This window comes from Neolamprologus brichardi, chromosome 17, assembly GCF_056152115.1.
Source record: "Neolamprologus brichardi isolate AB-2024 chromosome 17, ASM5615211v1, whole genome shotgun sequence".
Classification (NCBI taxonomy): Eukaryota; Metazoa; Chordata; class Actinopteri; order Cichliformes; family Cichlidae; genus Neolamprologus; species Neolamprologus brichardi.
This window is the reverse complement of record NC_142120.1, coordinates 12,593,330-12,607,954: the sequence shown is the minus strand read 5'-3', so window position 1 is coordinate 12,607,954 and position 14,625 is coordinate 12,593,330. Positions and strand designations below refer to the sequence as shown.

The 14,625-nt window shown below is 40.4% G+C and overlaps 1 protein-coding gene across 3 annotated transcripts; it reads left to right on the top strand.

Annotated features, from left to right (window-relative positions):
* The first annotated feature begins 249 nt into the window (after window positions 1-249).
* On the top strand, window positions 250-14,307 carry prmt8b (protein arginine methyltransferase 8b). Of its 3 annotated transcripts, none has more exons than XM_006780743.3 (11): window positions 250-669; window positions 949-1,073; window positions 1,700-1,924; window positions 2,955-3,110; window positions 3,732-3,795; window positions 4,878-5,020; window positions 5,363-5,450; window positions 7,622-7,737; window positions 9,297-9,447; window positions 13,168-13,289; window positions 13,891-14,307. In XM_006780743.3, the coding sequence occupies exons 2-11, from the start codon at window positions 1,005-1,007 to the stop codon at window positions 13,972-13,974; spliced, it is 1,218 nt and encodes a 405-aa protein (XP_006780806.1). In that variant the 5' UTR covers window positions 250-669; window positions 949-1,004; the 3' UTR covers window positions 13,975-14,307. The 3 variants fall into 3 exon arrangements, with proteins under 3 accessions (XP_006780806.1, XP_006780805.1, XP_006780804.1); XM_006780742.3 differs by having other exon boundaries at window positions 250-773; XM_006780741.3 differs by having other exon boundaries at window positions 250-850.
* Window positions 14,308-14,625: the final 318 nt, after the last annotated feature.

The following is a 14,625-nucleotide window of genomic DNA, read 5'->3' as shown; positions in this document are numbered from 1 at the left end:
TCGATTTACAGTTAATTCAGATATCATTAAGGGACCTATAAAGGTAGCGTACACCTCTGTCAACATTAAACAGCCTCATGGTCAGAATTAGCATACCACGTTTGTATTGCAGTTGGGTTTTTTTTCCTTCTCCAACTCAAACACCTGTGTTATATAAGCGAGCCACTGAGAATCTTGCCGGTTGCTCTGGTCCTTTAACTGTGGGAAAGTCTGGTGTGAGAAGGAATCTAGCTTTGAGAAGGCAGAGATTAAGCTATTCTTTTTGGTGACAGTTGTATTTTTGTCACCACTCATTTCATGTCGTCAGCGGGATCCCAGTTTAACGGGCAGGCGGGTGCACACTAAGCAGTTTGAACTCCCCTTTTTTAAACTTTCTCTGCGGAGAAAGCCTTCGGCGTTACAACTAAAAGGGCTTTAACACAAAAAGATGCGACTTTTGGTGTCGGAGTCCCTGTGATGAGAGCTGTTTCCAAGAGATGAAGTGGCTGATGAGAAGCATTTTTGTGGAACTGCCTTTGTAATACGCGACTGAATTTCTTTCTTGGTGGTGGTGCGGCTACACTTCGCGTCTTCTCTGAAAGCCTGCTTTTACCGGAGATGTAAAAATGAGCGAGCGGGTTACGCTGAAGCGGCGCACGAGGGTTGTAACGGAAGGACCGACTAGTGCTGGTATCAAACCTACAACCTTCCACTCGCAACACCATCTCTCCAGCCAATAGACTGCTCTGCCTCCCTGAGTCCTCCCACTAAAAACAACCTGTATCGCATTTATAGTATGGATATCCGAACGTTTTACCTCGCTCAAATTCATATTCACAACTTTCCACCGGGAGTGGGTTTAGCCTAATTTGTAAGAAATTGTGATACATTCTTAGAATGACCCTCACTTTTCCGTGTGTTCCAGTCATATTCTGTGGCTCTCTGTTATTTTTCCCACGTTTCTATTAGGATTTCAGAGCCCCCGAACACTTAAAAGAGTTGTAGCCTAAATCTCGTCAGCTCTCATGGGACTGAGGCATTCGTCGCGTTGTTTGCTGCTACGGCGGAAGATGGCGGAGGCGGACAGCTCAGAGGTAGGGACCTTGTGGTGTCCTGCACCGCATTTAGCGGGACCGGCGAACTCTCCGTCTGGTATTTTTTGATCGTGTCAACACATTTGGTGTAGAAATTATGCATATCTCTGTATTTTTCAGCGATAATTACGGAGACGAGTTTAAGAATAGATTTTGCACTGATGGCTTGTAAGCTAAGTAAAGTGCATTTCCCAGTGTCCTGCAGATGTCAGGACAGCTCTAGACTCAAAAGACGCATGCAATTGCAGTTAAAATAGACGATGCATATGGAATATTTGCATTTTGATTAAGTGGCTCATTACTGATGCACGGACATTGGCTGCTAAACGTGATAATGTCCGCTGTCCTTGGTGCTGAAGCGGAACCTGCATCTCTTGCCGGCTCCTCCATGAGTGCACTGTGTATCACCGCTGTCTCATATGTGTTATAGAAATGGCTTTATAATACAATTAAAAAAACATTTCAGAGTTTATTCTTGGTTTGAATTTAATGATCTCTCTAGAAGACCATTATTAACCTGTAACCTATGTATTCCCATAATTTCGTTTTAAACCATTAACTTGACTGTGATGTCTAAATGATGCTACAAACTCTCCCTTTTTTCTTTTCTTGTATGTCCTTAACAGAGGCAGCAGCCTGTAATGTCCCCCATTTCTCAGTCTGCTCAGCCCTCCCCACTGCCTAAACCAGTGCCTACTACCCACCATGTGCCCTGCGTTCCCCATACGCCTCATGTAGCAGCACTGGCCACCTGTCCTGGTCGAGGCAAGATTGCCAAGTTCATCAGCCCCGAGGAAATGACATCACGGGACTACTACTTTGACTCTTATGCTCACTTTGGCATCCATGAGGTATGCAGACAGGGCTGGAAAAACAGTGGCTTGGTATTATTAGAATTTAAAGAAAAAAAGGCACCCCCTTGACTCTTTCTATCTTGGCCAAGGAATTTCAACCATGCTTGGCTGGCTTTACACTAGTAGGATATGTCAAAAAATAACCTAAACCGATTTAACACTATAATATACAAGGACAATTGGGCTTTTATTTTGATTTTGATGCATATTCTTATGCTGTATTTTATATAACTATAAACCTTGTGCATACAAAAATCAAACCTTCAGTTCAGTAGATTCACTTAAGGCAACAGATGCCAAGGGAAAGCCTAACGAACGGCTAAACGCAACAAAATGGAGACAAATAAAAAAAAATTAAGAGTAGCTGACAACTGACAAAACACAAGGCTTTTCTATTACCAAGCACCACTAAAAACATTATATGCATGGTAAAAATCCATATTCAGCACTCCAGTAGTAAAAAGTGTTTGTTTGTCTTTTAAAACTATCTGAAGTAAAGTGCCAAGGCCACAGCCCAACTAATGACCTTGGTATGTGACAAAGAGATGGTGAAAAAGTTTAGGAACATATAGACCTCTTAAACAGTGTCTGCATTTAGCATATAGGTCAGCTTTTTGTCTGCTTGCAGTCAACCAGTGTGTCCTGATTAAAGCAGTGCAAAGTGAAAAAAAAGGAAAGTGGGATATGTGAATGGGCTCAGGGAGATGGGTATCAGGCAGTCCCCAAAGGCTTTGTGTTGTACTCCTGTCTATTTCAAGAAGCTCTGCCACTGTCACTAACGCATTTGGCCTAAATACTGCCTTTTCCATATCATTACTCATGGAAAAAAAATCAATGTATTCTCAAAACTGCCCACACTTGCCACAATGTAGATCCATTATGTAACATAATGTGTAATATGTATTCCTTTGAGGATTTTTATGAATCACACCGTTCTTTGGTAGTTGAGTTTTTGGTCCTCTGTATGCGTGCCGGTACTGGAAAAATCATCAGGTAACATGGACTCTTACTCTTATTTTCACTGCAGGAGATGCTGAAAGATGAGGTGCGGACACTGACCTACAGGAATGCCATGTACCACAACAAGCATGTGTTCAAAGATAAAATAGTCCTGGATGTCGGTAGCGGCACTGGAATCCTCTCAATGTTTGCTGCCAACGCCGGTGCCAAACATGTGTATGGGGTGAGACAAATAGATGAACTATCTGACCACAAACAAATGCCTCACTGCAATCAAACATTCACTGCTGTTGTTTAAATCTTTATGAGAGAAATAGTTGCAGTCTACACATATTTGACTTCTGACTCCTCCATATCAAATACATTTATTTTTAAAAAGTATCCTGGCTTTTTAAAAACGTATCTTACGAGCTTGTCAGGCAAACTCTGTTAGACAGAGGCAATAAGAGACATCTGGCTCCCCTTAGAGAACAGCTATAAGTGACAGGTTGGTGTTGTAACCCACAGTTATGTATGATTTATAGGCTGTAGTACACCCATGAATAGGAAGGTTTAATCATGAGTTTTCATTTGGCACCAGATCTGAGATGACTTATCTGGAAGAACAGCAGCTGCATCCATAGACACTGTTATTTGCACTTGAAGATGCAAAAAGCCCCTTAGTGTTTTTACATGGATTTGATTAATTTTTTGTGTGTGTTTACTCACACTAAAACCCATGAAATATTTTCTAATTATTGATAAATTGATCAAAAAAGTGTTTGTTTGTTTTTAATTTAAAGATAGACCAATAACTCCATGTCTCGACCTTTTAACTGGAAGTTTTTTTTCTGTGATCCTGCAGATTGAATGCTCAAGTATATCTGAATATTCAGAGAAGATTATCAAGTCGAATCACCTGCACAATGGTATGAAGAAGTATTGTTTCTCATTACTGCCATAATCCCATATCCACCTATCTGAAGACAGAACAACGCAAACATATCTGGTTGAGAAGTAGCGTGTAAAATCTGTATATTTCCATCATTACCGTCACACTTGACAATATTAGTCACAGTCCTGATGGTTAAATGGCAGCTCGTCAAATAACAGTAATCTTTGCCATCAATCAGAATCCCCTCAGTGGGGCTTATTACCATTGTAAAATGCCACCCTGAACTTCACAGAGGGAGGATGGGAAACAGATGCTTAGTTTCATAACCTACATATTTGACATTAGGCTGGTTTTAATTTAATCTTTTATATTTACATTTCAGGTACTTGGCTTTTGATCCCCTGAACATAGACTAGTGGTAAAGTTATAATGTCTGGCCCTCCGTTTATGCATTAATAACTATAAATATTCTAAAAGTAGATGTAGAACTGATTATCAGTCATTAGAAAAAGGTAATTTAACCACCAATTGTGTTATTAGGGGCAGAGTATTGAATCGCTGAATTTTCCTGTAATTTCTGAATATTTGATAAATGAAATTTTGTGACAAGCTCAATTTACAAAACCTTGGCATAAATTCAGTAACTGCCCCTTTATGCTACTTTAGAAGGAAAGCATCTGTGCACTGCATTCATTAATGTTGTGGAACACAGATGGCTTAAATTCACTGAATGAATGAACACCTGCCCTGAGAAAATGTATACATTTTTAAAATTATTTTTCCTTATATTTAGTAATGAAATTAATAATATATACTGTACATCACAGGTCAATTGGTAATACAAAACTCCCTGCCGTGTAACACCTCTCTAAATTGGTGGTGTCTTCTTCCTCTGGAGGTCAAAGATGTCAGAATGGGGAAATGAGACAAATAAAATGCATGCACCAAAAAAAAAAATCAGGCGCCAGATGACAACATTAATTAAGTTGTACTAATTTACAGCAATCCCAAGGCATACAAACATTGTCATTTGAGAATAAAGTCATTTGCTCTAATCTGATGAAGAAGCTGTGAAGTAATTTACTGCCTGCTGTTTTGTGGCTATGTACACTGCAGTCATTACCATCTTCAAGGGCAAGGTGGAGGAGGTGGAGCTGCCTGTGGAGAAGGTGGACATTATAATCTCAGAGTGGATGGGCTACTGCCTTTTCTACGAATCCATGCTCAACACGGTCATCTTTGCCAGGGACAAGTGGCTGGTAAGATGGTGCTGCGGGAGGTTTGGGGAGTTAAGCAGGGCTTTATGTGCGCGTGTGTCTGTGAGTGGCTGGCTGGACAAATAAGGCTATTTGACACATAGACACAGCACACAGCGATGAAGTGGAGAATTTACTGTACGCTCGCTTGCATGTGTCTGCTCGCCAGATGCTGAGGTCATACATGAATGATCAGGTTGCTAACCTCAATGGCTGTCAGCAGGCTTTGAACTCAGCACATGTGATCTTTTATTACATGCCAGGTGTGTGAACAGTATGAGTGATTGATGGCCTTTGTGTGTGTGTTCACTGGATACCTGACTTTTTTTTTCTTCTTGTATTCAGAAACCTGGAGGCCTGATGTTCCCTGACAGAGCAGCGCTCTACGTGGTAGCCATTGAAGACCGGCAGTACAAGGACTTTAAGATACATTGTGAGTAGTTACGATACATTTGTTGCAGTTTCATTTAAATTCTTTCGGTCTTCCTCTCAGCTGTGTTTAACTAGTGCCCACTGTTGCCTCACAGCTTGATGGTTCCTGTGGATGAGTAGTAGATAAAGTGCATATGAATGTTTGTTTAAATTTGGTTTGTATTCTGAACTGATTTAAGTAGTCAGTAAAACCAGATTACAAAAAGTCCAAAAGTTACATTTCAGACTCTACAGGTGTGAGTTAGCATGTTAATGTTTGTGGCAGTACAAGTAGAAAAAGACTGAACAATTGTTTACTTTGCTGGGAGAAAGCCTCTGTGAGGGTGAAAAGTAGCAGCCTAGGTGTGGGTCAGACCCGAGGCCCTTTCTTTTCCCACTTCATGCCTTTCTGTCTACTTTATATATGGTCTGATAAGGAGTCATGCAGCAAGACAATGATCCCAAGCAAAGCATCAAAGGTACAACAGCATGGCTAAAAATGGAAAACAAAACAATACTGCTGTTGCAATGCCCCAGTTAAAGCGCAAACCTGAGTCTGATTGAAATGTTGCGTTGAGACCTTAAGAGTTGTGGATAAACAAATGCCCACAAACCTCAAAGAACTGAAGCAACACTGTAAATAAGAGTGGGCCAGAATTCCTCTACAACAATGTGAGAGACTGATAAAGTCATGTAGAAATTGCGTTAAAGGTGGTTTTACAAGCTGCTAAAGTGCATAGTTCATAGTCCTGTGACAGGTTTTTTTTTACATGACTGCAAATGAAAGTCAGTTTCTTTGACCAGCTTTAGACGTCATCAGTTGCTAAATTAAAATACTGGGTTCCACTCTCCTCACTAGTAGAGCAACTTGTTTATAATGTAATAATAATAATGTATACTTTATTGATCCCCGTGGGGAAATTCCTCTCTGCATTTATCCCATTCACTCAGTGAAGCAGTGGGCAGCCATTGGGCACCTGGTGAGCAGTGTGTAGGGATGGTACTTTGCTCAGGGGTACCACAGGGTAGTCGTTCAGTGGATTCGAACCCCCAACCTTCCGATCATGGGGCCACCACTCTACCTACTGAGCTATTCCTGCTTGCCTCAGATGTTTTCAGTTTGGGACTGAAAACATCTGAAAAGAGCCAGCTACTTCTAAGACTGAACCAAAACAGTGAAGCTGTAGGTTATAAAACCAAACAGTACTTTATGTGACAATGACAAGCCATAGATTGTTCTTAAATGCTGATTAGTGACTGCAAGGGGAAAAAAACCCAAAACATGCAAAAGTGGCTAAAATGTACAGGGTATTTATAGCGGTATAGTCATAAAGACCATAAGATTAAAAATTGGGTGAATGCAAATAATTTTTAATTTAAGTGGAAGTAGTTTAATGTAGCATTGAAACCTGTTGTGCAGCAAGAGGTTCAAAAGCATTTAAACCAGTGTGTTACTTTTTATCCTGAACTGCTTTCTCTGCTCCAAACTCACGGCAAGTGTTCAAATAGCTAACACAGCTGGAGGGCTGAGCTTAACCTTGTGATCCAGTATTAAAGGTGCCATTCAAACCTGTACGTACATCGGCTTTGAATCTGGGTCAATAACGCCTACTGAGTTCCCTTTCACTGCACAGGTGGCCTCCTGTGCTTTATTACATCTAAACATACATAAAGGTACATTCTTTCACATAAATCCCAAAAGAACTCACTTTACCCCAAACCCTCACACTCTTATTTTTAGTTTTTTTTTGCGTTGGTGGCACACTCACCATCTCATGATACAGACTTAGTGTTTGGCCTCCTGACAAAGCAAGGTGGAGTGAAGGGACTGAGGGAGTGGGGGAGTGAATGTGTTTTTTGGTGTGTTTTCAGCCCAAATTATAATAAAACAAAGATGCCAGACATTCTGGAGGAGGTGGAGGAGGAGGCCAGAGTATATTTTCAGGACGGCTTGTCTTTCTCCACATACGGCCTGGATAGACAGAAAGACAGCGGGACTGTTCTTCCTGGCAGAGTCAAGCGCTCTGTTTTATTTTCTCTGCTACCTTTTTTTGTGCTGACAGCTTAGCAGGAACAGGGAGAACAGAGCTTTGCTTGTGCCTGAAAACTGAAGGAGAAAAAAAAATCCAGAAAACACATATTGTGTGCATGGTCATTCACATGGGTATCTGGTTTGTTTTTTTGTATGTACAGGGTGGGAAAACGTATATGGGTTCGACATGAGTTGCATTCGCAATGTGGCCATCAAAGAGCCTCTGGTAGATGTGGTAGATCCCAAGCAAGTGGTGACGAACGCCTGCCTTCTGAAGGTTAGTCTGCATTTGCACCAGTTTGTGAACGCATTTTGTCTACAGTATGATTTCATACCTGTTTGTGGCACATATCCAAACACTTTTTTTTCTCTATCTCCTGGGTACATGAATTCCCAGAAAAAGTCAGACAGCTGTGATACTCTGTCACTGTGAACATTCCCCGTCTATTGAGTCTATTTTCTAGTACATAATAGAGATTTCTGGCTGGCTGTAATAGGCTGCAGCTCTGTTTTCATGCTTGAAGATACAACAGAAGCTTGTCTTTCATCTCGCAAATGAACAGAGGATGAGAGCATTCACAGAGGTGATAGCCTTTTTGTTTGTCCCCTCTACCTTTACCTTTTCTCTATTTCACTGTCCCTTTTCTCTCCATATATCATGTTTCTTTCTGTTCCGAGTATTTTATGTCTTCATTGCCCCTTTTTTCATTATCTCTTTCTCACATCATTTTATAGTCTCATTTCTCACTTTCACTTTTCTAATCACTCCACCGTTCCTTTCATCTTGTATCCCATTCTCTGATTTTAAACAATGTCAGGCCTCAGTAGTCTGAGTGAATAGGGAGGTCTCACTCAGTCTCTCCCTCTGTGCGATGGTGAAATGTCACACAAGAGCAGGCATTGAGTCACCAGTGGGAATGAAATGGGCTCTCCATCAGTGTGATAAGCGATGGTCTTGCTTTTGTGTTAAGAAAAGGTGATTCATGTGTTAGGATGGAGGGGCTTAGCCACTGACATGCCTGTCTGAAATGTTCTTCTCACTGCAGGTATCTTTTTTACACGTATGTATTCAGGGCATCTTCACCCCAACCCACCCCTGCCAGCCACTTCACCGCGTCTTAATTCAAACTGCCAGTCATTCCTCGCTTGCTAAAATTACAAAGTCGCTCCCGGGAATTTTTTTTCTCTCCTCCTACAATTTGCTGTATACGATACTGGCCTGGTATCATTGGAAAGGACAGAGGTGTTAACTCACAATCTGTTATGGTGACGCCACATGGCCGAGTGCTCCAAAGCCCAATAGGCTGGGCAAGATGAACAGGTTGCAATTTAAAATAAAAATCCCCCTCCATCCTCCTAAATACAGCATCATCTACATGCAAAGCAGAGATGCACCTGCTCCTCCTCTATTTTGAACCCAGTATGATGCCTAGCAGGTGACAAAGTACTTAGATCTGTGGCTACCTCAGTAAGGCAGTTTGATATAAAAAAACACACACATACACTTACACGCACAAAACCTCCCTCCCTTGTAGACATGAGGGAGGACACCCACACAGCATGTGTAGTGCGAGCAGGCTTCATTTGCCAGCCGTGATTCAACCTGTGGGCTTTCACACACACACACATTCTTGCACATGCACAGTAATCATGGTGAATAATCAAGAAGCATCGACATACATGTGCCGCATGTGTATGTGAGAGATCGCAAATGGTGGTGGCAAGTTGCAAGCCTGTGATTGTACAGTGGCTCTATTCTGAAATAGCATGGTTATGGATTTCAAGCACATTTGCCCTGACATATATAACATCAGCTATTGGCAATTTTATTTTCAGGAAGTGGACATCTACACTGTGAAGCCAGAGGACCTGTCCTTCACCTCAGCCTTCTGTCTGCAGATTCAGCGCAATGATTATGTCCATGCTCTGGTCACCTATTTCACCATTGAGTTCACCAAATGTCACAAGAAGACTGGTTTCTCCACTGGTGAGGCTAAACAGGAGCCTTTTTTATTTTAAAGACTTTGAGATTTAAACCTCTGGGTCAATAAAATAGAAAAGAAAATGTTTCACATATTTTGGTACAGTGTGTGTAAAAGTCTTGATCAACCCTTGTAACCAGACTTCAAAATGTTAAACTGGTTTAACTGGTCGTTCTCCCAGCTTTCTGATAATCTTCCAGGGTTTTTCTTTAGATATTGGCTGCTTTTTCACTTATTTTAAGGAAGAGGAATATTTCTTATTTGCTAAGCCACTTAACACTGACCTATGAATCATTCAAGCGTTAAAAAAAAGCACCTAGTTCAAGGGATGAATCAGTTTTATTTCCACACATAACAGATAACGTAGCAAAAAACGAATTGTAATTTTATCTTTTGGAACTCTGCGACTAGCAATTCATTACAAAAATACATCATTTGTTCCAAGTCTTTAGCTGAATCTATCAAAAATTCCAAAGACACCACAGTTTAACAGCCCTAAAATACTATTTCTGGACCAACAAGGTGATTCCTAAGATCTATTGTTAAAAACCTTGACATTTCTGAGCATGCTGGGTAGTCTAATTAACAAAATTGAGGACACTGAACGGGTGGAGGACAAAAGAAATGACAAAATTATCTACAGCAGATGAACAGTGTCTGAAATGCATGTCTTTTAAAAAATAGAAAAAAACTCCAGGAAAGATGCATCTGGCACTTTGGCTGATCCATCTACGGATCAGTAAAGTCTCATGAGAAAGGAAGGGTGCCTGTAAAGAAGCCATTTTTAAAGCAGGAAAACAGGAATGAAAGGCTGAGGTATGCCAAATTACATGAGAACTGAACAGAAAATAAGTGGCAGCAGGTGTTATGGAGTGATCAATCCAAAACTTACATTTTGGATTTGTTTAAATCATCAATATGCACCAAGGTGTTTAGGAAAGAGTCACTACAGCCATCTGTAAACACAGTGGAGGCTCTCTCATGGTTTGGAGATGAATTTGTTGTGGAGTTGGAGGTGTGTTGGGGATCTTGTCGAAATTGATTCAATAACAAACACAGAAAAGTGCAGTTAGGTTTGTGCCACCGTGCAATATAATGTGGAAAGAGATTGGTAACAGTTTGATTTATCAACATGACAATGATCCCAAACACAGAAAAACACACATGGAACTATCAGTCATGAAACGAACTATCAATCAGGGGTTGGCCAGAACCTGAATCTCAGGTTTTTTTTGAAGCATTGCTGGATCATTCAATTCAATTCAATTTTATTTATATAGCGCCAAATCACAACAAAAGGCGCTTCATAGATACAAAGAAAAACCCAACAATCATATGACCCCCTATGAGCAAGCACTTTGGCGACAGCGGGAAGGAAAAACTCCCTTTTAACAGGAAGAAACCTCAGACAGAACCAGGCTCAGGGAGGAGCGGCCATCTGCTGCGACCAGTTGGGATGAGAGAAGGAAGACAGGATAAAAGACATGCTGTGGAAGAGAGACAGAGGTTAATAACAGATATGATTCAATACAGAGAGGTCTATTAACACATAGTGAGTGAGAAAGGTGACTGGAAAGGAAAAACTCAATGCATCATGGGAATCCCCCGGCAGCCTACGTCTATTGCAGCATAACTAAGGGAGGATTCAGGGTCACCTGGTCCAGCCCTAACTATATGCTTTAGCAAAAAGGAAAGTTTTAAGCCTAATCTTAAAAGTAGAGATAGTGTCTGTCTCCCGAATCCAAACTGGAAGCTGGTTCCACAGAAGAGGGGCCTGAAAACTGAAGGCTCTCCCTCCCATTCTACTTTTAAATACTCTAGGAACAACAAGTAGGCCTGCAGAGCGAGAGCGAAGTGCTCTAATAGGGTGATATGGTACTACAAGGTCATTAAGATAAGATGGGGCCTGATTATTTAAGACCTTGTATGTGAGGAGCAGGATTTTGAATTCAATTCTGGATTTAACAGGAAGCCAATGAAGAGAAGCCAAAACAGGAGAAATATGCTCTCTCTTTCTAGTCCCTGTCAGTACTCTTGCTGCCGCATTTTGGATTAGCTGAAGGCTTTTCAGCGAGTTTTTTGGACATCCTGATAATAATGAATTATAATAGTCCAGCCTGAAAGTAATAAATGCATGAACTAGTTTTTCAGCGTCACTCTGAGACAGGATATTTCTAACTTCAGAGATGTTGCGCAAATGGAAGAACGCAGTCTTACATATTTGTTTAATATGTGCGTTGAAGGACATATCCTGGTCAAAAATCATCCCAACAAGGAAAAGATCAAAAGACAGCCAACATCCATGGAAGAATTCTGAATGTCCTTCAAGAAGCCTGGAGAACTATTCCTGAATAAAACTCAAAGAAATGTCAAGAAAGCTTGTCTAAGAGAGTTCAGGCTGTGTTGCAGAATGAAGGTGGTCATACCAAATATTGACTTACAAGCTCATTACAGCTGTGAACTCTATTTTGTCCTATATACTCTATTTCCATTTACGTTTGCACGTTTCAGCAAACTGCTGCACCTATTTCCCATCACTGAAGGAAAATATACAGAAATGAGGGGTGATTCAAGCCATTTCCACAGTACTGTACTATACATTTTTGATATTACTTTCTCCATGTGGTGCTTATATAGTGAGGTTGTGTTATGCTGCATAGCAGACAAGGGCAATTACTTCCCATGATTTTCTATCAGGACTCTATTGCAATGGACCCAATGCGATGCAACAGAAAGGTTTATGAAAAGAGTGGGCAACTCCTGTAGGCAACAAAACAATTCTATGGAACTTTAAATTGCTACACTCACAAAAAGTTCAGATGTATTAATCTTTTCTGAAACTTGAGCCTTAAAACACATATTCTCCAAATCCACTTGTTATTTAACTGAAACACCAATGAGTGACATTTCTTTTTCACTTGTGATCAGTTTTATTTGTCACAGCAAGTGTGTCTCAGAACTGAACTGAGGTGTTCAGCGATTCACAGATTTCAAAACCTGATATAAATATTATTTCTCCTAGATTATTCAGTTATTTTACACCACAAGTTTACAAAATGTATAAAACTGTAGCCAAGGATACATGAAGATTTGCTTGCACCGTTAAGCAGATTCACATTCTGACTCGCCCCGCAGCCACTTGAGTAGTTTGAGCAGTGAATCTGTGGATATTAAATGGATGGCGCTCCATTTCTGCACCTTAGCTCTTGGCTACACTCTGCTGGTGTTACGTGACCAGTGTTTGAACCAGCAGAATCACCGAGCACGTCATCATGCTGTTGAGGACACCTATTATAGTGAAATATGTTATGCAAGCTTATGTTAATACATTCACGCATCTGGTGCTTACATAATATCGCGTAGAGGAGGTTCTATTTTTTGGCTGTCTGTTGGCCCTGAGGCTGAGCATCACCGAAGGAGATCTCTTCTATCTGCCTCTGTATTTTTCCCATTGGATGAGAGAATTTCAGGCACTTTGCTGTTATATTTCTTCTATGCTAACATGCCGAAGGCAGTCTAGTGCCTGTCAACACTATTCTGTAAATCTTTTTATTTCCCCTACTCCTCTTTACTCCTCTTTCCTCTTTGCCTGTTCTTACTGCTTCACCACCATTCCTCTTTAACCTAATTTCAAATTCTCTCCTCCTCTCTCTTTATCATCTCCACCATCTTTCATTTTCACATCCCTGCCTTTTCCCTTGCCCTCCATCACATCCTATCTTTAGCTCCAGATGCCCCAAGCACACACTGGAAGCAGACTGTGTTTTATTTAGAGGACTACCTAACTGTCAAGAAGGGAGAGGAGATCTTTGGCAGTCTTGCTGTCAGGCCCAACGAGAAGAATGTGGTAAGACTAAAAATTTTCAAGACAATTCTCTAGACTTAAAAAGGGAATATTGAATCCTTTACCTAAATTAGAACAGCAGCAACATACTTAGAAATATAATAAAGATATGGCTACAAATAGTGGAAAAAGTCCTCTTTTTACTATAGATACACCTTCAATTAGTAAAAAATGCCATATTTTTAACATCCTGTTTTACTGTAGACTGCCTCCAATAGCGCATATTTGCTTAGCAAGCAAAAAGTAGCTGGTTTAATTCCAGCCTGAGCCACAAAATCCCCTTTGGGGCTGCGTCAGGAAGAGCTACCCACTACGGTGACCCCTTGTGGCAAAGGAACTGCTGAAAAGTAGCTGCTTCTTCTGTATCCTGACCACACACCATTAAATAACAGAAAATATTCAAATAATGATATGTGTCCTATTTTCCCTGTAGTTATTGTTAATAATAGAAAATGTCCTGTTTATTTGCAGTGTGCATGCTGTTAATTAACAGAGAATTGCTTTTCTTTTTAATTAAGGAAATATTTCTTACAGTGCCTCTTTGGTTGTGTGTAATTCTTTGTAACTGATTACTTCAATTCACTTTTGGTAATGTTTGTTGCAGCGTGACCTGGAGTTCACCCTTGAGCTAGATTTTAAAGGACAGCTATGCGAGGCCGCCATTTCCCACGACTACAAAATGCGTTAGGAACAACAGACCAAGCCGTGCCGCAGACCTAGCCTCAGCCCCTCTGGTCAGCGAGGGGGAGGGCACAGGCTCTCCAACAAGCATTCCAGTTTGCCAGGGAGGGCATCTGGACGCATCTGATTGGATGCCATCAAGCCAGCATCTAGGTGATGTCATCACAATAGGCACGTATCTATCAGCAATAGTGCCATCATGTGTACCAACTTGATCGACTCGGGCACCTCATTGAATGTATCATCCTACTTGATTTTTTTGGTCTGTTTCTGAGAATTATTTTGATTGATGTATGAAATGAAAATAATTTATTTATTATTATTATTATTATTATTATTATTATTATTATTATTATTATTATTATTACAATGAATGGAAAACGATTAACTTGTGTGATGTTAAGAGGATTATAGCACAGTCATTAACTGTTTTACCTTTAGTAACATTTATTACATATTGTATAATTGTATAGAGAGTACAGTAATTCATTGCTTTATTTTAGCAAGTATCTGCATGTGACTCCTTTTTCATTTTTTAATTTCAGAAAGATGTGAAATGGAATTTATTTCTTTAATTAATGAGAACTTTGGTGCCAGAAAAAAGAGAACAATGCCTCAGAACAGTAACAAACATGATGCAATTATGCCATGTACCACT

What these genes read in the sequence shown, in the direction of transcription:
- prmt8b (XM_006780743.3), top strand. Translation starts at nt 1,005, where the DNA reads ATGGGACTGAGGCATTCGTCGCGTTGTTTGCTGCTACGGCGGAAGATG. An exon ending in CTCACTTTGGCATCCATGAG is followed by an intron (nt 1,925 to 2,954) that starts GTATGCAGACAG and finishes TTTTCACTGCAG; the next exon opens with GAGATGCTGAAAGATGAGGT. An exon ending in CAAGGACTTTAAGATACATT is followed by an intron (nt 5,451 to 7,621) that starts GTGAGTAGTTAC and finishes TTGTATGTACAG; the next exon opens with GGTGGGAAAACGTATATGGG.